A 23,694-nucleotide genomic window follows, 5' to 3' on the forward strand; every position below is an offset into this window, starting at 1 on the left:
TTCCCGCAAATAAACATAAAATTTAAATAAAATCAGAATATTTATTACTCACACACAGATTCAAGATAATCACTCTTCCACTTCCTCAAAAAAAAAAAAAAAAAGCTATAATGCCATCTGAAGCTACTAAAGTCCATCTGACAACACAAGTAATTGTCTAAAGATGCAAGAAAAAGCATGACCTTCTCCTTCACCCTCTCCAGTGGCTTTTCCTTGCTTCAGGATCCATTCCAGATCCACCTCCACTGCTCACAAAGCCCTGCCTGATGTGAATCTCCTGTTCTTCTCTCCTGCCTCTGTTCCCTTCCTCACTGGTCTCCGGCCATGCAGGCTTCCCTCTTATCCTTGAGTTCACCAAGGCCCAGGCACATCACCCTGCTGTTTTCACTCCTGAAATGCTGTTCCAGAGCTTCACAGGTCACAAGGTATAGGGGTCTCAGTTCAAGTGCCCCTTCTCAGAAAAACCTTCCCTTACCACCGAAAGTAGCCTTTACCACCACCCCTCCCATTCTCCACCACATGATTCTATTTTGCCTCTTTCACTGATTTTAACGTAATCTGAGATGATCTTGTTCATTCATTTGGTTTGTTAATCTTGTGTCCTCATACTTGAACTCAGGTTCCATGACAGCAAGGTCTGTATGTGTCTTGCTCACCTGTGTCTCACACCTAGATGCCTGGCTAGCTCATCGCCTTGCACTGTCACTACAACACTTCCTATGTGTCTTAGTCAAAAGTTGATCAAGAGTGTGACGAGCTCTGTTCTTCATTGTGCCAACTTGAACTGGGCTGCCATGAAGACAGAAGATAGCAGGAAACTCAAGAGAAGAAATCCAGATGAAATCATTTGATCTGGCATTTAGAAGGAGAGGATTAGACTTTGCTGAAATTGTATACAGAACTATATTTGGGTTTGTAACTAGTACAAGATAGATGTCAGTTGAACACCCTTTAAACTGCATTTTAAGTTGTCCCACTATGTATCCATTATTGGTAACAATATTTTTATTCAGTTTAACAAAATTCCATATAGCCATCCCCATTTAAATAAATCATTAAATTTGGAAAGGTGCTTATCTTCTGGTATCTAAAAATGAAAAACAATCATTTGTAGACATGGAAATTTAAGGATATTGGGGAAAGGGGTTGTCTGTAGCAGGGATTCATCATAGAGTTTTAAAATGAGTTGGTGCCTTCAAAATATCTAACCCAACTCTTCAGTTGAAACCAGAATTTTCAAGATACTAAAACTAATAATGCTCTAATACTACATTATACTTACATAAAAAATTTTACAGCTTTCAAAATACTTTCACATATATTTTAATGCTTCAATATTCAACCCAGTAAGATTCAGGAACACTCATATAATTTACCAGTCTATAGATGGGAAAGCAGAGAGGTGATGACTTAACCCAATAGACATAGTCAGGACTTGCAGAAAGGACATGCCAAATTGGTTCTTACCCACCTAGGAAATTCTTGGCCTTATCCTCATAACCAATAAAGAAAGGTGCCAGGAGATATCAGAATTTTTCTAATTAAAATCAATTTCTCTTTACTACCTTGCTTTCTTTCCCCAATGTTAGAGCCTTGTCTAAAGTCACTCAACTGGTTGGGGCAATGCCAGGACTAGAATTCAATGCAGAATTCTCACCACCTCATCAGGATAACTTATTAAATAAGAGCCAAGAAGTCATACCATACCATGAGACTCCTTAATCTGAGCAATTTGTCCTCAATATACAAATCAAGCCTAAATATTTGATGACAGAGGAATAGTGAAACAAATTATGATGCTGATGAGATCACCAAGGGTTAAGCAACTTCAGGTTGTCTGTCTCCAAAGCTCATGTTCTTCACTCAACAAACTGTAGTAGTGGTTGGTTCTTTCATAACAATGAGATTATTTAGGAATTTAATTTTCTTCTACATATCTTCTTATTTTGCAAGTTTCCTGCAATGAAACCTGGCCTCTTAAAATCAGAGGGAATGATGAAAGGAGTCAGGCAGACATGTGTGAGATACTATATTAACTGCACACTCCTGGAACCAGAATGTGGCTCTCAGCCAGTGTGATCCTACATGGCAGATGGGTGCTTTGGGAAGAGCAGAGGAAGCACGATCCAGGGTATTGCCTGGCATCCAGGAACTTTACTGGGACCTTTGATGTGCACATGACAATAACGTTTAATAAGCTTTTACTATGGACCAAATAATCTTCTAAATGTTTTGCATATTTTAACTCATTTAATTCTCATAATAACCATATGCTAGGTGACTTGACTCTTTCACCAAAAGTTTGTGATCCCTACACAGGATTCATTGATTAAAACTGGGTATTTATTGAGCATTTACACACATGCCACACATTGGGAATCCTAAAGTGAGTAAAATATGATCTCCACTGTGGCATAGTCCTTGGTTTTTAGCAAGGAACAAAGCAGGTATAAGAATGTGCTATGCCTAAAAGAGAATAGTAACTAAGATTTATTGGGAGCTTAACATTTTGTCTTAAGACTGCACCGTTAACCCTTGCCTGAGTTACCGGCCTGCCAGCCTGCCCTACAAATTTTGGACTTGCCACGCCAGTCCCCACAACCATGTGAGACAATTCCTTATTTAAAAACTCCTCTCTCTCTTTCTCTCTGTATGTATGTACACACACACACACACACACACACACAATATTTGTTCAGTTCTGTCTCTCTGGAGAACTCCAAGTGCTACAAGTGCACTTTCTGATTTAATTTTTTCAACCTTACATGATTAAATTACCCATGAGAAAGACTGTTATCATCATATCCACTTTCCTGAGGAGGAAACGTGTTCACTAGCTCCCTAGGGTCACACACACAGGTGTAAGCTGGATCAGTCTGACTCCAAAGCCAGAGCTCTCATTTTCAACCTGCTGCATATGTGAAGGCTTCACTGAAGGCAGGCAGTCTTTAGTTAGTGCTTGAAAAGTCAGAACAGACTGTTTCCATATAGAGAAGGAAAGGAATGGCAAGTTCAAGGGCAAGAGAATGGCAAGGAGCTCTGTCTGGCTGGGCCAGTGAGCGATAAGGCTGAAGGCAGCCTATGAGTGAAAGCTTTGCACAGCACACTAAAGCATTTTGACTTCATCTTAGAAGCGTGGGAAACAAGCAAAGGCAAATGAGGAAATTGATGTCTTTGGTGGCTGTGAGGATTCATTGGAAGGTGGAAGAAGCAAGGTCTGATCAGATGTGTTAGCAGGGGATGAAAGAGAGAGAACAAAGTCAAGAGCTATTCAGGAAAGACAATCTACAGTTCTTGAGGACCTACTGATGTAGGACAGGAAGGAAGGAGGAATCAGGAATGAATCCAAGCAGTGACTCTAGCTTGGCTACCCGGTAGACATAGTTCTTCAAATTAGGGCACAAGGAGGCTAAGAGAAACTTAATGGTTACAGTCAATAGCACAGGAGTAGGGTTCTATCTACAATCAGGCTTGGAGACCATTTCCTGCCATTGTTACCAGAGCTGCTGCTGTGAGCAATTTTTGACATGTCATTTTTGGTGATTCACTAAGGGCATTTGTAAAGGTGGGTGCACAGGTAGATCACCTATATTCTAGTGGGTTTTGTATGTTTGTCTGTTTGTGTTTGAGACAGACTATCCCTCTGTGGCCCAGGCTGGAGTGCAGTGATGTGATCACAGCTCACTGCAACCTCCACTTCCAAGGTTCAAGTGATTCTCCCGCCTGAGCCTCCTGATTAGCTGGGAGTACGGGTGCACACCACCATGCCCAGCTAATTTTTTTGTATTTTTGGTAGAGGCAGGGTTTTGCCATGTTGGCCAGCCTGGTCTGTAACTCCTGGCTTCAAGTAATCCACTTGCCTCGGCCTCCCTAAGGGCTGAAATTACAGGTATGAGCCACCTCGCCCAGCCTATATTCTAGTTTTATTCCCTGTATTTCAACTTTGGGAAACTGCTTGTGGTAAGGAATGCAAGGTAATATCATCTCATGTGCCCATTCCAATCAATTCACAGGAATTTCCTGGAATATGATGTTGAGATAGATACTACAGCTAGGGGGAAAGATGGCTGTGATTGATTAGTGATGCTGTACATGTTCAAGAAAGGGGTGGCCGACCACATGGACGTTGAGAATAAAGGATGATGGAGTATGCTTGTAACTTCATGGTATGGTGAAGAGGAGAAAGAAATCTGTAAGGCCTATCTTCAGGAAGGTACAGTAATAATCTACATAAAAAACAAAACAGCAAGCAGTAACATCTAGCCTCCAGAGGCTAAGAAATCCACAAGTAACACCCAATAGAACAATGGAAACTTCTATTTTATTATTAGTTATCATTGCCAATCTCCTACTGTGCCTAATTTATAAATTAAACTTTATAATGGGTATATAGGTTGAGAGAAAACTGAGAAAAAAACTGGCATCTGTAGTACACTCTCAGATGTATATTTATTACTTCATTTGCTCTTCATAATGACTCTATGAGGTAGGTAGCCCGCATTATTCTCCCTTTACAAATGGGGAAGCTGAGGCCAACCATTCCAGAACTCACTCAAGGTCACCAGTCACAGAGGCGGTATAGTCCCTCTTCAAGTCCTGGCCCTTCCCCCTACACTGTACTGACTCACTGAGAAAATCAAGGGAGAGAGCTATAAATGGTCACATTGTATGTGTACTCAGTAGAACGATGACCCTGGGGACACATTCATTTGTGTCTTTTGGCAGTCATCCAGCCAGCCTCAGCACCTTTGAACGTGAAAGACACCGTGGGCTCCAAGTCTTTGTCTATTCACAGTTTTGGAATCATTACTAAAATAAACTTTGACTTGTCCTCTTACAGAGAGAATAAAAATCCTTAGGTAAGCCTTTTCATTTGGCCTTGGTTTCTGCAACTATAAAATGAGGTTGAACCCATTTGGTTAATCTTCAAATGATGGTACACATTATCATGTTTTCATGATAACAGCCACAGTTTTCATAAAATATCAGTGAACACTGAGCTGTCCTTCTCAGGGGGAAAAAAGGGCTTTTGTTGGTGGTGGGAACCAGGCTTTTTGATAAAATGTGTGGTAGAAGGTAAGTTGTGAAAGTTTAGAGTCTACTGGACTAGTGACATCACATCGTGACCCTCTTCCTCAGAAAACTGTAGAAAAACAGGGAGAGCTACTGAAAAGAGCCCACTGGGATAAAACCCTTCTGTGTGAGGTGGCCTTCTTCAAGTTGATGACTGTTCTGAAAGATCATGACCTGATAATAAAATTAACTCGCTTAGTTCTGAAGAAGGCTTTTGAAACATCAAGTCAGACTTAAGCAATCTACTGTTTACTTGCCAGTCAGAGACCTAGGTCAAACACTTTAGATATGAGTAAGATTTTCCAGTTACGCCATTATACAAATAAACAGCACTTAACTAGGAGTCAAGCCTGGCTGATATGTGCTGGTTCTGCCACTAGTAAGGTGGTCACCTTGAGCGTCACTTAACCTTGGTGGGCCCTAGTTTCCTTCTGTTTAAAATAAGGATAGTAATGCAAAAGTTCTTCCTTATCCAAGGTTTCATTTTCTGTGGGTTCAGTTACCCACAGTCAACTGTGGTCTGAAAATATTAAAGGAAAAAATTTAGAAATAACCAATTCATAAGTTTTAAATTGCATGCCATTGTGAGTAGCGTAATGAAATCTCGTGCCATCCTACTCCATCTTGTCTGGGACATGAATCAGTCCTTTGTCCAGTGTATCCATGCTGTCTACACTACCTGCTCTTAGTCACTTAGTAGTCGTCTCAGTCATCACATTGTTGCATATCACAGTGCTTGTGTTCAAGGTCAATGGCAGCCTAACACTACATCACAATGCATACGTCATTCACTCCATTTCATCTCATCATGTAGGCACTGTAACATCTCACATCATCAGAAGAGAGGTGTGTACTGTATAACAAAATATTTCGAGACAGACACCACATTCACATAACTTTTATTATAGCAGGCTGTTATACCTGTTCTAAATTTTATTATTAGATATTGTTGCCAATCTCCTACTGTGCCTAATTTACAAATTAACTTTATCATAGGTAAAGTTAATTTTACCTATGATAAAGGTAAAATTATCATAGGTAAAATTGATACCTATGGATTGATACCTGTGAAGGTGTATATATATATAATCATATATATAAATCAACTTTATCTCATATATATGTATAGGAAAAAGCATAGTGTATATAGGGCTTGGTGATATCTGTAGTTTCAGGCATCTACTGGGGGTCTTGGAACAAATCCTCTGCAGGTAAGGGAGGATTACTGTACTTATTCTTTCTACCACACAGAGGCATTGCAAGAATAAAATATGTACATGCAAATGTGATATCATATAATAGACTCTATGCTTCTGAAGATGGGTTACATTGTTGCCTTGTGTTTTGCTGTCATTTTCATTGTGCCTAGTACAACAACTGAGATATCAGAAACACTCCAGATGTATCTGTTTGATGAATAAAGCATTTTTAAAACTTTTAAGCATGTGCAAATGTCGCATAATCTTTGACAATGCCCTAAGTGAGCAGAATATTTTCCTCCTTATATTGTTTGTAAAGAGAAGAAACATAGGTAACTCCACACAGGCTTTCAAAAATCCTAAAACACTAGTCTTGACACATAACAGAAGTGGATATGAACCAAAAATAAAAATGAAAGTTTTTGGTATACACCAAAAAACATGTGAGTAGATGTGTAATTTTGATCCTGAAATGACCCTTTCGTGGCATTTACATCTTTTCTGTGAAAATGTTCAAGCCTATAGCAGTTGCTGAGCTCTCAGCTGCAACTTTGGGTTTGGAATGGTGAGCTAAGGCAAGGACATGACATTCATTCATTTATTAAATGTGTGAGAAGCATGAGCCCAAGGGGCACTGTCATAAGACATTCACAGAACCAGTATCTGAATGCTAGACTTCTGAATGCTCACCTGTCACTTGATCCATGGATCACATAGGCTCATGCTGACTGACTTCTGCAAAAGGAATGCCACATGGGCAGACATTTTAATCTGTTTTGTTCACTACTGAGCTTATAGCACCTAGAACAATGCCTAGTGTGCATTCGATACAGAATATTTGATGAATAAACAAACAGTTCTAGACTAGGAGTTGCAGAAGAGGGTTGCCATACATGCACTTTTTGTGTTCCAGTACAGGAAAGAGGCAAAACTAAATTGTGGATGCAAAATAAAAATAGAGAAAAATTAAACTAATAAAAGGCAGATAGTAACGCATTTGAATGATTTGTGTGTCGGGGATGAATATATTTTGAGATGAGAGGAAAAGCAGTCAATCATTAGAATTCAAACTTTGGAGCGAGTAGATGTGAGGAATCCCAATCATTCAGCAAATGCCAGAGACTGTTAAAGCTGGAAGTTCTAGAGGTATGGTAGATCAATTATCTCATTTTGTTTGCAAGGAAACAGAGCCCAGGAATGTAAAGTAACTTTCTCATGGCATACAGCCAAGCAGTCACAACACTTAGACTCAAACTCAAGTCTGACTTCTGGGTTCATGTTCTTTTTACCAAAAAGTCCAACTGCATAAAATCAGCTAACACATTGAGCGCCTAAGATTAACAAATTCTTTAATCAGGAGTAATTTGCATCTGAAAAATCTCATATACCATGACATCGTCACTGTACACACAAATACATAGAACAACGTTGCACTCATTTACATTCATTCATTTATTTAAAAACACTTTCCCAGATTCCAAGTCAAACCTGCTAGCTTTGTAAGCCACCATTTTCAGGCTTGGTCATAAACCAGAGAAAAGGAATGAGAACCCAGGAAGGGAAAGGTGGGATGGAAGAATGAGAAAAGTAGAGAAAGGAAAGGCAGAAATGCAAGGAAGGCAAAGGAAGAGAGAAAAGAAAAAAAGCATCAGGATATTGACAAAACTGACTCTGGGAATTCTTTGAATGGTGGTGCTACAATGTGCCTTTTTTCATTATGAAATCATTTCCTAGGAACTCATCACCAAAACAATTCAAGCTCAAGTACGTATTTTAAAATGAACTATTTCCTTTTTTTTGCATTTCAATATATATTATCTGTTTCTCACAATTTATCACTGCAGAATATTGTCTTATTTCCTAATTGTTTCATGTTTATTGATTTTATTTCTCCAGTGAGAATACATATTTGAGCATTTTTTTCTTACGTCCATCATAATGCCCAAAATAATACCTAATAATGAATAGTATACAGTTATCTGAGTCATTTGTATCTAGTTTTGTTCACTTATTCAATTAATAAACATGTTAAGTATTTATAGTGTGCCAAGAGCTAAGGATACAGAGGTGAATATGGTAGACCAGATTTCTGCCCTCGTGGAGCTTACCTCTGAGTGAGAGATTCAGCCCATGCATTGAAAGCAACCACAGGCCATAAACACAGCTCTGAGGAGAGAGAGCGGGCTGAGATGGACTCAGTAGCCCAGGATATATGTTTGAGATGACAAGGATGATAGCAAAGGCTGCCTGAGGAGGTGGCAGTTTTGCTGGGACCACAAGAGAATTGGTAACTCCATGACCTGCAAAATGAGTGTTTTAGGCAAGGAAAAAGCCCTGAGGCATGAAAGTGTTTATTCTGAACACCAGAAGGCAAGCAGTATGGCTTTCAGTGTGAGTGAAGTATTTGATGAGCTTGAAAAGGCACAGCAGGCCAGAGCATGCAGGGTCTTGTAGCCTATGGATTTTAAGAGAAATGGGAAGATATAGAAGTTTTCTTAAACAAGGCAGGTGTGTGATGTATTTAATTCTAGATGCCTAATATCTTTCTAATATCAGATCTTTCTAATACCTTGCAGATGTAGTTAACCAACAAACAAGTTCCAAGAATAGAGGCCCATCACTTCCCAAGTCTAAATGCACTTCTCCAATCTCTCCCCCATGGAAAGCTTGCCATTGTGTGCCCATACCTACATTTGGTAGTTAGCACACAAACCTATGAGACCCAACACCTCTGCCTCACCCCACTTTTTCCTGCTTTTACTATGTTCCTGCTTTTTCTATTCTACCTATGACCTCTTTCTTATTCAGTTAATTTCTCCAAATGGGACTTATTCAGACACGTGAGCCCAAATTCATTATAATCCCTTATCATTTTTCTCTCTTCTAACTCCTTTAGAGTTATCTCAGTAAATTCTCTCTCCCACTTTTAATCCAGTCTGTGAGTTTACATCATGACTTTACTCATAATTTAAAAGCAGTTCATATGATAAAATTGAATTGGGAAAAGGTAAGCTACAAGTATGAAAGCAAAATTGAGCATAATTGAAAAATCCAGTGTCATGAGTATCTAAAACTTCTGAAAATACTTAAAGTATTTGATGGTATTCTAAAAATACCTTCAAATTTTCTCTCCAGCTCTTCATTGCCCTCCAGTTAAAGCTTCTTTCCTTCAAACAGCAACATTCAAAATTAAAAACACATTTAATGCCATAATTTTCTTCTATTTAATTACTATGAGAACCATACTGTTCTTTACACATTTTATAGCAAATATTTGGGATGTTAACTAGATATTGGGTTAATAGCCTTTGATGGACTTGTGCGAGACTCTATTATTTGTATCATTATTCCTACAGGAAAACAGGTTCCAAGTAACCAACTCACAAACAAACTTTCAGGAACACAAAAATTGTGAGTTGGTAACTTCCTGTCCCTTGTTTATTTGAAACATGGATAGTGTATGTGCTACATCCAACACAAAGAATGATCCAGAGTCTTCTAGTATGGTTTATCTAATTTAACTTTTTTAAAGACTCCATAATATTTTTAGAAGTTTAATGTTGACCCCTGACACTTGGATGGGAACATATACATCTAAAGAGGTTCTTTATGACACAGAACACTGGAGAAGATGAGAAATTACACAAGTGATGGAACATATATTAGAATCTTATATCTGCATGTTTAGATTTTATAAAGTAATTTCATCATTTAAAGAAGAGAATCAGTAGGAAAATTAGAAGCATTCCCTTTAAAACTTCTTAACTAACTATAAAATGAACAGCTCCAGATTCAAGATGTCTTGCTCTTTTCTGACCAAAGAATTTTCCAAATGTTATTTAGTAAAACTCTGTTTCTAAATAGGAAAAGAAGTTCTTAGTGTTTATAAGGTTTATTGCAACAACAGAAATTCAGTTACTCTTGAATTATGCAAAATTTTTTAAATAATGATTTTTGGACATAAAAAGCATTAATAAGAAATTAAAGAGTATGGTTCTGTGAATATTCATATTTAAAACAGAGAGACACAGAATATGCAACCAAAGGCACTATGGCCTATTTTTCAATTAGGTTAACATGCCCAACCTGAGGCAAAGCGAAACTAAGAGATTCCTAGAGGGTCAAAAACATGAGCTTTGTGGTTAAATGGATGTAGGTTCAAATTCTACTCCACCATTTTTTTGCCTCAATGCATTATTTTTACTTTTGAAATGTAGAAAAAGACTGAAAAAAGCATTATATACACAATATACTTATTTTCAGGTTTTTATGAGTAGTAAATATAATAAAATATATTTTAAAATATAAAATATTTATATATATTAAAAATATAAAATATATAAAATAAATATAATAAAATATATTACCCTGAATATTATAATTAAACCCAGTAATCCCTTCAAAATATATGCTTGTTAATTTTTTAAATTATCATATAAAATGAAACCACTGGCACCTAGAAACTTATCTTTCTAGTATAGCACCTAAGAGCCTGAATATGGAACTGAAAATGCAAAACACTTTCAGTTGGGCCTATGTGAACAAGGAAAGTACTTTCTAGACATCCTCACAAATAGACAGATAGCCCAAGAAACTCTGACTTAGTTCCAGTTGTCTTAGAAAGGATAGCTAAAGAATGCCGCTTTCAAACTTTAATAATAATATATCAAAAAAATAGTCCTTGAATAGTTACCCTAACCACATAGACTTCATTGCAAGTTTAGCCAGCATGTACACTCCTTAGTTAATAATTCCCTTTGCTCATCATCTTTCCCTTCATGATCATGTGGCTTTCTTTAGAAAGGAAACAACTCAATGCCAACCACTGTCAAAAGACAAGTATGCAGGAAGCAACAAATCAAGTCCCTCAAAAATATGTTTTTTAATTAAAATACGTTAAATGAACCATGGAGCCACAAACTACTAATCACCGGCTTGTGGTCCCTGGGGAATTATTTCGTTGACTTCCATGATATTAGGATCACTGAGGAGGTAGTAACATTTATCATCTATGATAAGATGGATTTCCAATAGACATTGAATGAAAGGAGCCTATATCCTGGTCACACAAACAAAACGTAGTTTACTATGACCCATTCTGCTGAATATTTGTTTACTCTTGCTTTACACAAAGTAGAGAAGTGCCTTTGAAAAGTTGCCATGGCCATGCTTTTTCTGAGTAGCAGACTAAAACACTTTAGCAATATAGAAATGTACATACTCATGAGTGCAAATATATGTTTTCTTCCTTTCCAGAAATGTGTTTGTGTGGATGACTCTATGTGTGTGTGTGAGACACACTACTTGAGAAGAAATACGATTTTAACTAGATGTTTGGTGGCACATTCTCCGAGTCTACTGATGTTTCAACAAAAAGCTGCAATGGCAATTTCGGGGTGCCTTTGATGAGGTTCCTTATCTTTCCAACGTTATTGTGGTAGATGTACAGAGCCTGGCAATCTCTAGAGATGAGTTAAGTGGAAATAATAATTATATACCACACCTTCAGAATAAGAGCAATTCAGAGGTGAAATTCTGCCATGCAATACTGGAAACATGAATGTATATTGCCAAAAAGACTGTCAACTAAGTTGGAAGGCAACTGATAGAAAATTGATTTTTGGTTAAGCTCCTATTTGCCTTTCTAAGGTCACTGAACTATTAAGATAATAAGGCTTAAAAACATTTAAGTAGGAACTATGGGTAGAAATGAATGTTAATTTCATTTAGCTATTTAAGCCAGTGGGAACACCTGTCCAATTTCTCTTGCAAAAGATCTGGTGAAAGACAACTGTATCCATAGTATAACCTCTAATTCATACCAGTGCTAAGATAACATCCTTCATTAGATAAATTTGGCAAACCCAGAGCAATAGTGTTAATTCAGCTCCAGAACAAGTCTTTGTTGCAGTTCTCATTTTGGTTTAGGCAGCCTGGATAAGCTTATCACAGGGCTTTGAACTGGCATTCTTGGATGGCACAATAGACCATATTACCGGGAGAATCATTAATGAGCATCAAAAAACGTTACAACCTTCAAAGAAGATACTTTAGTGCCATGGTTTGCAAGGCAAGAAGTAAAAGAAAGAGCATCCAATTCTCTGTGCAAGACCGAAATCTAATCAGAATGTGTGCAGATGCATTTTTAAGAAATGCTATATGAAATTGAGCTGGAGAAATACAGTACCTCTACAGGCAAGATTTTTTTCTGAAGAAGATAATCCACATGAATTTTTAATTGAAAAGTGCATAAATAATACTCTTTCTGTTTGTCTTGCCTTGCTATTCAAAGATTAAATCCATTTTGATTTAATGAAAATGACTTAATCTGAGAGTGTTAGCAATCTCAATTTATATAGGCCTGGATTTGAAGGACTAGCTTGAGAACCTTTTGCAAACAAGACTCAGCTCCATGACAAAATCATACCCAACCTCTCTTTTAAGGCTATCTTCTAAAATCTGTGGGTTTTGACTCTAGAATTCTTCACTCCCCCAAATCACATTGACAATGTTTGACATGATGACAGGGAGAGCAAAAAGAATTCATTTCTGCCAAATAAGTACAGGCTACACTGCTGTTTTTAAGAAACCATCCTCTTCTTATTCCATTTTGGTAAATTTCTAAGCAATAGTTAAAATCCGTAGGACAAACCTTGGCTTAAGAGGTGGCCTCTCTGCCATTTTCATGGCTGATTTGAGACCCATTATGCACTCAATTCTGCATTGTGAAATCCAGGCTGGGGACAAATTTCTGCCTGTCATCTTAGGAAAGGCCAGGAGTTTTGCACCATCCTATAGTGTGAAAACAGAAAATCAAAGCCTGCATAGAGCTGCTTGCTTCTTTCCTGATCAGCTTGCTGCTTTTTTGAGACAATCTTGGCTGTCACAGTTTCAGGTTGGGAAGGGTAATTTAGTAGAATAAAATATAGTTTAAATAGCATCTCCCCAGGGAAAGTTCCTCCTTACACTCAATATTGAATATACAAAAAGATCATCAGCAAATAATCATTTGATGCTTGGCTAAAAACCACTGGACAGGGAAAGCATTTAGGGAGCATAAAATTCTTTTTTAACCTAATAAGACCCCGAATCAGGAGGCAAGAGGCCCGGGTATTTTCCTTATATTTTTCATTCTGTTGCAATTACATTCTCATACAACTACAGTTTATGGACCAAATTTGCTGCCCTCCTATCCCAATAATATGATGTAAACTGCAGAGATAAAAATACCTTGTAAGAATTTTTATAATTTTTTAACAGTTCACTGAAAATGTCTGTGTGGATAACTCTGTTCATGACCTCTCCTGTCTAATGTCAATTTCAGAAAACAAGTTTCCATTGTAAATGTTTAATCAGTGTAGTCCCAGGAACCCAGAACAGAAAACCTTATCTTCTTGCCCAACTTATTTGCTTGCAAGCTCTTTCCTAGCTCCATCTCAGCTCCCTGCAAACACTTCAGGCTTTTCTCTCTCAAAGGAGCTGGGAGCTCTGTAGGTTCTGAGCTAGGCAGCAGCCCTGTGGTTTGATTCCATTAGTCTGAGCCCAGATCCACTGCAAGCAAACTGCAGCATTTCTGCTTGCAAAACCTTGGCAACCAGGTTCTAGAACCGCCACATACACTGGCTGCACATATTCTTTAACGCTGTTCCGCCCAAACCTTGCTTGAAGCCAGTCAACCACAGCCGAAAGCATCCTACCTTCCATCATGGTGGCAGAATTGCATTCCTTAATTTCCAAGGAGTCTGAAAAAACACAGGAGGATACGATTCCAGGTCCCAGCTAAGTCCTCACCACGCCGCTGCTGAGGTCTATTGCGTCCGCTGCCGAAGCCAAAGGAGATAAGTGTTAACCCAAAAGACAGGCCATGGATGCTGCTGGTGCTGCTTCACCTACAGGCAGGCTACCAGGAAGATGCTGAGAGAAAGGGAGAGGAACGGCAAGCCGGCCGAGCTGCACCGCCTGCGCTGCCTCGGCCAATCCCTTCAGCTTTGGACCGCGTCACATGGTAGCCAGCCTGCATCTCCTGACACAATACCCCCGGAGAGCACACAGAACCTATTTCCCGTCCCCATTCCCCTCCACCCCCATCGCCTCCCGTTTGTCACCAAATACACAGCCCCTTCCCCACCTGGTGACGCACTTCCCCCGCCCCTCCTCGTCGTCTCCTTAAGCTTGCAGCAGCGGCTGGGTGCCCGAGATTAATTCCAAGGGCTGCCACCTTAACAGGGGACTCTGGCGTGAAAGGAGCACCTAAGTGGCTTGCTGCGGAGGGGGTTCTTTTCTTTTTCTTTCTTTCTTTTCTTTTTTTTTTTTTTTTTTTTTTTAAGAAAAACTTAACAATTCCGTGCAGCCTGAAATCTTAGCAATACATTTTTAAGCTCCCATTCCGGTGTCCTTTTACCCTGAAGGAATTCCAAATGTCAGTGTCGGTGGCCTCCGTGCACATCTGTGCGCCTCTCTCTCTCTCTCCGTCTCTCTTTCTCCCCTCCCACCCTTCATTCAAGAGAGAAAAATCAATCCGACTGACGTCACATCATAAACAATTATCCCCAAAAGGATGATGCAGAAGAAATTTCACCCCAGCTGCCTTCGTGAGAGCCAGGGAATTAATTGCGCATGACATGCCGAAGGGCTGGGAACTGTCATTAAAACAAAGAAACAAAAGAACCCACCCGAGTGGGGCTCTGGAATCAAACTGGCAACGCTTGAGATCATTTCTGGGGCGGGAGGCTGGAAAGGGGAGCAGGCAGGGAGCGGAAGCCTGAGCCCGACCAAAGACAGCTGTGCACGCCGGCTCCCTCCCACTCCAACCTGGGCACGCCGTCCGGGCTACAGACGGGACCCTGCGGGGCGCCCTTCGACGACCGAGTTCGAGTCCCGCCGCCACCGCGTCCTCCCTGCCAAGCGCACACGGGAGCTGCCTCGCTTCCCCAGGTGGGGAGCTTTTCTCGCAACCGACTGGGAGTGCAGCTGCCAACTGCAGTCTCTATAGGAAACAAACTTTCTCGTAAATGACACGTTTCTCCGCAACGCGCCTCCTGCATCTGGAGTTGCCTTCAAGCCCATTCATTCACCCAAGTGGAAACCTGGAGGGAGGCAGTTGTGCCTGGTTGTGGCGGAGCCCAGGGTTTTGAAGCTTCCAGGGATGGGATCTGGGTGCTGTGCAGCTGCCTAAGTGGGAAGTTATGTCACTGGGCCCGGTTGGGTTGATTCTGTCACCTGACTGCTCTCCAGAGAACCTGGAGCCTTCCAGAAGGGCTCAGGCCTGGGGAATCTACGACCCTTGGTTCCCTTCAAGAAAGCTCAGACAGCTAAGGAAGAAAAGGATGGGGCAGCCTATGAGAGGAAGAAGGAAGAGAAAAAGGAAAGGAGATGGGAGGAAAGGCAAAGCCTTCTTTAGAACTCAGGAAAGACAACATCAGAAGTGCGTGTTTCTCCCTGTACAATCTCACAGCATGACCAGGAGAAAAGTTGTTACAGTAGAGAGCAATTGTGAGCATCAAATGAAAATGTACTCAAAATAACTGTAAGAAGATGCATGGCATGATCAGGGTTGAGCCTGTAATGTATTATTAATCATTTATATTAGCAATATACTCATAAACTTTTTCTATTGCTCAGGCCTGGACATGGCCTAGCTCTTTCGACCAAAGCAAATATGACGTCCTGGTGACTGACTGATGTAGCATATTCATAGTTAAAAAACAGAACACAGCTCCTTAGCAACTTAGAAGTTTTGAAAAACCCATTGTTCTCCCTAAGGACACATATTTCAGTGGCCTCTAAATTTCAAAATGAAAATCTCCGGGGAGATACAAATACTTGTGACTTTTTCCTTATGTCTCTAAGACAGTTAAATTTTAAAAGGGGAGTGAATTCTTAAGTAAAACCTGCCTTGAGTACAACTTACACTGCTCTGAAAACGACAGGGGTATTATCGCAAAAAGGATTAATTAGTGTGTGTGTGTGTGTGTGCGTGTGTGTGTGTGTTTAGCAATTTTTTTGTAATGATTAAGAACATTGATAGGTATTGGTGTCAAATAGATGGGCACCAAGGTTTGTTTCTGCCACGTAATGAGCTCTGTGACTCTGAGCAATTTATGTAATTCTCTGTGCCTCACAGTTTTCTTATCCTGAAATGGAGAGAATAGTAATACCAAGTTAATTGGGCTATAAATGGTAATAATAACAAACCTGTATTAATGGCTTACTATATGCCAGACAGTATCCAAATACTCTGACAGTAAATTACTTAGCATTGTGTCTGGAGCATAATAAGACTGGCATGTTAGCTTTTTAGTATTAGTATTATTACTACCAAAGGGCTGGCAGATGCATCAAAGAAGTTTGCAGCCAACTGGGAGTTGTACCAAAGGCACAGAGAACAAGTTAGTGAAAGACCAGGTGATGCATCCAAAGATGTAACATGTTGGAGATTTCTGAAAGGCTGCTAAGTGGGAAATCAGAACCAAATGAGGTTAATTAGGAAAGACTTCTTTTTGTTTTCTTACAGAGGTGAAATTTCAGAGTTCAGAAATTAATTGGAATGGGCTTGAAGTGGTAGTTCTAAAGAATATAGGGAGTTGTAAGTAAGTAAAAAGTCTCATGCAAAATCTGGAGGTGAGTGCAAGCACTGAGGTGCAGGAGTGGGGGCCATTGTTAGGATGTAAGGGAAAGGCAGAGAAACCCAGGCTGCCTGCCTTCTTCCTCCCAATATAAGTTTTACAGTGTGTTAGAGTAATCCTCTCTAGGATTATTTGGTATGGGTACACTTCAAGTTTTCTTTAGACTTGCAGCAACTATCTAGAGACAGCAAGTCAATGGAAAGATTCTTTTGGTCAATGACTATTTATAGGAAAAGCAGAAGTGTGTAGATATTGTCAGAAAGGGATGTGTATTTAAAGGTGGTAAAGCTAATCCCAAAGGCTAAACTTCATCACAATTTCATCAGCTGTGTGTATTTTACCCTTTAAAAAGAAGACGCTATTACCAATTATAAGAACATCCAATGAATGAAGTTGTTTCAATAAAATTTGCTCAAATATATAATCAAAAGAGATTATCCTAATCGTGGTATTTTCTCATAGGTTTTTTTCTTTTTCTTTTTCTCTTTTTGAAAGAGTGTCACTCTGTTGCCCAGGCTGGAGTGCAGTGGTGAGATCTTGGCTCACTACAGCCTCTGCCTCCTGGGTTCAAGCTATTCTCCTGCCTGAGCCACTTGAGTAGCTAGGATTGCAGTCATGCACCACCACGTGCACCTGATTTTTTTTTTTTTTTGTATTTTTAGTAGAAACGGGGTTTCATCGTGTTGGCCAGGCTGGTCTCGATCTCCTGACCTCAAGTGATCCACCTGCCTTGGCCTCCCAAAGTGCTGGGATTACAGGCGTGGGTCACCGTGCCTAGCCTCTCATAGGTTTTTGGAAAAAAAAAATTGTTTCGATCAAGAACAAAGACAATCCTTTAGGTTGTGATTCAAATTTTATCACTTCATAGTATAGTTTTTGCTTGCCAGCAAGGGCAAAGGAGAATATCTAGCCTCCAAAATCATGGAATACCTTTTGCAATTCTGAAATGAAAGTCAAAGGGTATATGGAAAAGATTGGGTGAATAATTGACTTGCATCAAAGTGCAAGAATTGCTCAGGAGTTCAGCTCAGGATGTGAATGTCAGCCCAGATCGTACAAGGCTCTGATATGGTACTTATGACTGGTCCAAGACCAAAAACTTAATTGCTGAAGTCACTAGACATTCAACATTTTTTTCTAAAATAATATTTGCATGGTAGTAATGACTGATTACGTCGTGTTTTAGAATGAAATCTTATTATATTCCTACTATAAAAGCTGAGCTTCTTCACTATCTCCCAATTTTAGGTTTAAGGGGAAATTTGTTTGTATTTTAGAAAGAGAAAGAAGACAATGAGAATTGAGTCACAAAGAAAGGAGGAAAGAAAATTAGCACTAAAATATGTATCCAGATTTGTGTATTTGTTTGTGTATCTCCAAGGTAGTGCTCCTAACATGACAATTGACTCTGCCCCTTTTGCTATCCCCATTGAGGTAATTCAGTGAATGTAGAAGGAAAAGTATTGCCCAAGTCCTGGAAATTGGCAAGACTGAAAAATTGGAATTCCATGAGATGACGCAGATGAAAAAGAGATACATATATCTTTGTGTGTGTGTGTGTGTGTGTGTGTGTGTGTGTGTGTGTGTGTGTGTGTGTTCCCATGGTTATTCTACTCTTGGCTAAAATAAAAGAACTCCAACTTGAACTAACATGGGCAAAAAGTGAATTTATTGAGGTAGCTCATAGAATTATAGCAAGAACTGAACAGCTGAGGGAAAGCAAGAACCAGGACACTCCAGGAAATTTTGTTACCTGAACCAAGTACTCAGAACTCTCTCTGTCTCTCCCAACATGTCATCTCCTTTTCTCTTACCAATTTTTCTCAACATGATCAGAGCCTGACCATTAGCATCCCCTAAGCTCACCTCTTCACAGATTTACTAGCCTAGATCTCCTTCAAAAAACTTCCAGGGAAGGACTGTGATTGACCTGGCTTGGATCATTGTTCACTTTTCAAACCAGTCAGTGGGGACCATGTCGATGAATTCTCACGATAGATTTTTTTTTAAACCAAAACTTACACTGGACTTAGTCATATGCTCACTACTGTGACTATGTATGTATATATATACGAGTTTCTATGGCAAAGAGAACCCCTATCATGATGGGATCCAGAGAGAAACCAGCAGACCCTGTAGTCATGCTCCTGTTTCCCTGGGGGGAAGACCCTATGTGCGGGCCCACTTACACAAAAGACAAGACATGCCGTGGTATGCTTGTCACCCATTGGTCTATGAGCAGCCCAAGAGCCACGTGTCCATACCTACATGAGTGCTGAAGAAATTTATATCAGCTGAGAGTACTGCTTAAATAGACTTACATTGATAAGGATAAGCAATAACGACTGAATCCATGAGAAAAATCAACAGTTTCAAAAGAGAAGGAAAATAACTACAGCTCACTGAAGCAGAGGAAATGTCTCCACTGAGGCAGAGGAAATGTAGAGAACTTGAGAGTCATGTTTTTTTAAATCTGTTTTCCAGTTTTGATATAATTTCAGAGATACAGCAGCAATAAATAAGAGCAGATTGCTGTGATAAAAGAGCATACTGAGAGCCAGAAAGAGTGCATGGAAGTAATAAAAACATTCTCATTAAACATTTTAAAATGTTATAGCTATAAGCAGTGATAAAATGGGTACTGCCAAGATTGAACATTGATAGCCCAGTGGCTATGTGCTTGAAGCATAAACCTACAACAACAGCAACTGACCCAAGCATAGTGGAATTCTTTCTCTCTTTGGAGAATCAAATCACTCCAATGCAATTTTGACAGCTCAACAAACTGGAAAAAGAGAAAAAGCTCCATAAAGCTTCAACTTATGAATTATGAAACATGACAAAAATAATTAAAAATAGACTATAGCTCAATCTTACTTATGAATATTGATACAAAAATTGAAGTAAATGACAGCAAACATAATACAGCTTTTCAAGAACATTGTATATTATATTAGACTTTAAAAGTGAGAAAAAATAATTCAACATTAAGAGAGCTACTAATACAATTTACAATATTAAGCTTTTAAAAAGAAACTTGTATAATTATCTTCATAGTTGCCAAAAAGATATTTGATAAATTTCAATTTATATCACTTATTAAATAAATAAATCTTAACAAAGAAAGAGATATAAAACCTCCTTAGGATGCTAAAATATACATATCTTGACCCCAAATTGGCCATGTTTTAAATGGAAACATAGTGAAAACATTTTCATTATCAAGAATAAAAATCAAAAATAAGACAATTATTCTTTATCATCACTGTTATTTAATATTTAATACTATTTTATGGATGCTAGCCAAAATATTAGGAAGAAATAGAAATAAAATTATGTCAGAGATAGTGGTACATGCTTATCACACTATCTCCATCTGGATACACAGGAAGACTGTATTTGCCAGCTTTCCTTGCAGCTGGATGGGGTCATATGACTAAATTAAGACCAATGGAATTTTTCAGGCCTGGCCTTTACAAACATCCTGCATATTCTCCATACCTTTCTTCCCCTCCCAAATTTCAGGGAGCTGCCTGGCCCTTATCAGACTTTGAATGTGTGAGAAAACTAAACCTTCATTATGCTAATCTGTATACTATGTATATAAATATTTACATATATATGCATATTATACATGTCTTAGCCTGTTTGGTTACTATAACAAAATGCTATAAACTGAGTAGCTTATAAACAACAGAAATATATTTCTCACAGCTCTGGTGGCTGGGAAGTCCAAGATCAAGGCTCTGGCAGGTTGCGTGTCTGATGAGGGCCTAGTCTTTGCTTCCAAGATGGTGCCTTGTTGTTGCATCCTCCAGAGGCAATACTGTGTTTCAGACGGCAAAAGAGGTGCAAGGGCAAAAGGGCTGAAGATTGTGTGGAGCCTCTTTTATAAAGGCCTTAATCTCACTCATGAGGGAGGAGCCCTCATGGCCTAACCACTTCCTAAAGGCCCAATCTCTTAATACTACTACATTGAAGATTAAGTTTCAACATGAATTTTTGACAGGACCCAGACATTGTGTCCATAGCAGTGACCAATAACTTCTCCATTTCTCTCAAGCAAATTCAGATTGGCTATCTGTCACTTGAGGAGGAGTCCTAAATGATTCAGTCCGTTCCAGGAAGTACTAACGGTCAAAAATCATTAATATTGAGACCTGTAAGCATATGCAAAAAGCAAATGAAATGCTAGAAATAGGAGATAAAGCCAAGAAGTTGCAAGTCAGACAGTACCGAAAGTGGATTAGAGAGTGAGAGACAATGGAAGTGAAATCATTTAAGACCACTTACTTTGAAAGAGCTCTGTGAGATCTGAAGTTCTTTTCTTTTTAAAGGTCACTAGCCAAAATAAGAGGTCAGTGTTCAGCTTAGTTCAAAGATATGGATGAAGTTAGAGAATAATCAGAATATTATAAAATAACATAATTTCTTTTAAGAATCAAGCCCAAAGAAGGCCATCACCATCCTAAAATAGTGTTTTTCACTGGTATCCACTACCTTCTTTTTAATGACCATTACAAACTAAATAAATCTTACACTAGAACCAAGGGAAAAAAATAAAAAGGAAATAAAAGACATTTGAATACATGATATATCATATTAGCTGAGTAACTTAGGTTATATAGAATTAACTCTTAGAAGAAAAAGTCTTGACTCTTGGTATACTTAATTTCAAAAGGATAATGTGTTGAGGTTTAGATTAGGAGACAATCAATCTTTGACAATGAACTGCAGAGGCACGTACCATCTTTAATTACATGGCTACTTAAAAAAAAGCTTTCTCGCTCTGTATTTTCATTTTGAAAATATAATATATGAACTTAATTTTATAACTGCATTTAACTGGGGATAAGAGTCAAGTAGCAAACCCTAAGATGTCAGTAATTCATTGGTTCACCTTGTAATTGCCATAGCTACCAAGGACTTCAGTGCCTTGACCTCGGGAAGGGAGGGGTGAAGTTTGGATTGAAGCTTTATTTAGCAAATCCTTTCCATTCAAAACCTATAAGCTCCTTGTGCCTGTCAGCTACTGTCCAGAAGGGGCCTTGTCAACAGATCCCATTCAAGGGGGGCACTGCAGAAGCAGCAAAAAGTAGGAGGAGCCTTGGGGGCTTCTGCTATAATCAGGCCTATCACATGTGCATGTGCAGTGCTTTTACTGCTCAATCTCAGCTGAAAAACACCTTTGCATGTGCACAGGCCAGTAGAAATAAACTCCAATTGCTTCTTGTAGGTTTTGTGATTATCATCCAGAACAAGAACAGTATCCAGCCCAACTCATTTCAGAATCTACTAACAGTATGAATAGTCTGACAAAATTTGTTGAAGACTGAGAATTTAAATGGATCAATATGTGTCCAAGCTGTAATATTAATCCTGCAACCTATTCACCTAAGGCTTTAAAGATTTGGAATGGCTTAGGGTTTATACCCAAAATATTGGAGATGCTTATACAATTGCTTTTTTCCTTCTTTAAGAATTGGTTGTGCGCTAGTTACTCATCTTCTTGGATCTAGGCCATGGTGAAATATTTCTAACATAAAAGGGACAAATTACTAAGTTCTCTAATCTTATCTCTTTTACAGTTGACAATTAAACCAAGTTATTAGACCCATAAAATGGAATCAGAGAAAGGTCTTGCTGAATAAATCTTTTCAATTTCAGGGTTGCTTGATAAATAGTGACAGGGGATATAAATTCTATTGTGTGAGAAACTCTACACTTTAAATTGGATGCATAGAGTGGACTTGAGAAATGGATTTGAGATGAGAAATATATTCTCTTTGTGAACCAAAGCAATGTCGTGATTGCTAATTTTATTAAGGCATTAACTGATTATAATTCAGTATGTTAATTTAACATTATGGGTGATAAGCTTTGCGCTATAGTTCTGGTCTATAATAACCCTGGGTATATTTGTAGCCCCATTGTCAGGCCGTGCCTTTTTCAGTTTCTTTGAACCAGCGTCATTGATATCTTTCATCTGTAGCTTCAGCTGCTCTGGTTGTGAACCTACCCTGACAAAAGCTGGAAAAAATGTTAGGGATTGCATTCGTTCCAAACAGCAGGTGAAGCCTAGAATGATTTGTGTTTGCAGTGTGGTATCAGTGTGCAGAGGACGAACTCTGAATTCTGGAACACACTCCACTGTTATATTCTGGTCTACCTGCCTAATCTGCCCTTGGTTTTCCTGCTGGTTTCTTCACAGGACCTGCTTGAAAGGGGCTCAGTCCCATTTTCTGGTTTTACCAAACAATTTCCCTAGTATCCATTTTCCACTGGCAGTTTTACATCACTGGGCACAACTACCACAGGGGTAATGGGTACTGAATATAAACCAGCACTAGATGGTCACTCACTGTATCAGTCTCGGTTTGTTCAAGAAAATAGAGCAAATGCAAGTATTAACAGGTATAATTGGGCTTAATAAAGAAAACAGGGCTTACACAAATATGGAAAGAACTGGGGAAATATTAATCTGAATGGCTGAGGCTGGAGAATCCAGAAACAGTCACAAATATCAGAGTGAAGCACAACAATAGGCAGAGAATGGTGCCACTTAAGGGAAAGTTTTCACTTCTCTGTGGCTGCTAGCTGAGAACTTGTGAGGAAGTCTGGAGACGTAATGCATGGAATTGCAATGACTTTCCCAAAGTGCTTCTACCTTTCAAATCTCATGCAAGTTGTTCTTACTGGAAAATTCGAATCCAGGACCACGTGGGGAAGATTTTTAGGAAACCTGTTTCTCAGGCTCAAAAAGGAAATGTCAAGATGTTATCAAATTCAATACAACC

General features: G+C 39.0%; 1 protein-coding gene across 15 annotated transcripts in view; it reads right to left on the reverse strand.

Moving 5' to 3' along the window:
• Positions 1–14,946, reverse strand: part of SGIP1 (SH3GL interacting endocytic adaptor 1) — a 216,272-nt gene extending 201,326 nt beyond the window's left edge. For 8 of the 15 annotated variants that reach the window (XM_077951138.1, XM_015141559.3, XM_077950994.1 and 5 more), the window contains exon 1: positions 13,970–14,185. In XM_077951138.1, the coding sequence (XP_077807264.1) occupies positions 13,970–13,979 (10 nt within the window). In that variant the 5' untranslated portion in view covers positions 13,980–14,185. 15 annotated transcript variants of the gene reach the window in all.
• Between the last annotated feature and the right edge of the window lie 8,748 nt (positions 14,947–23,694).

Source organism: Macaca mulatta, chromosome 1 (genome assembly GCF_049350105.2).
Source record: "Macaca mulatta isolate MMU2019108-1 chromosome 1, T2T-MMU8v2.0, whole genome shotgun sequence".
Taxonomy (NCBI): Eukaryota; Metazoa; Chordata; class Mammalia; order Primates; family Cercopithecidae; genus Macaca; species Macaca mulatta.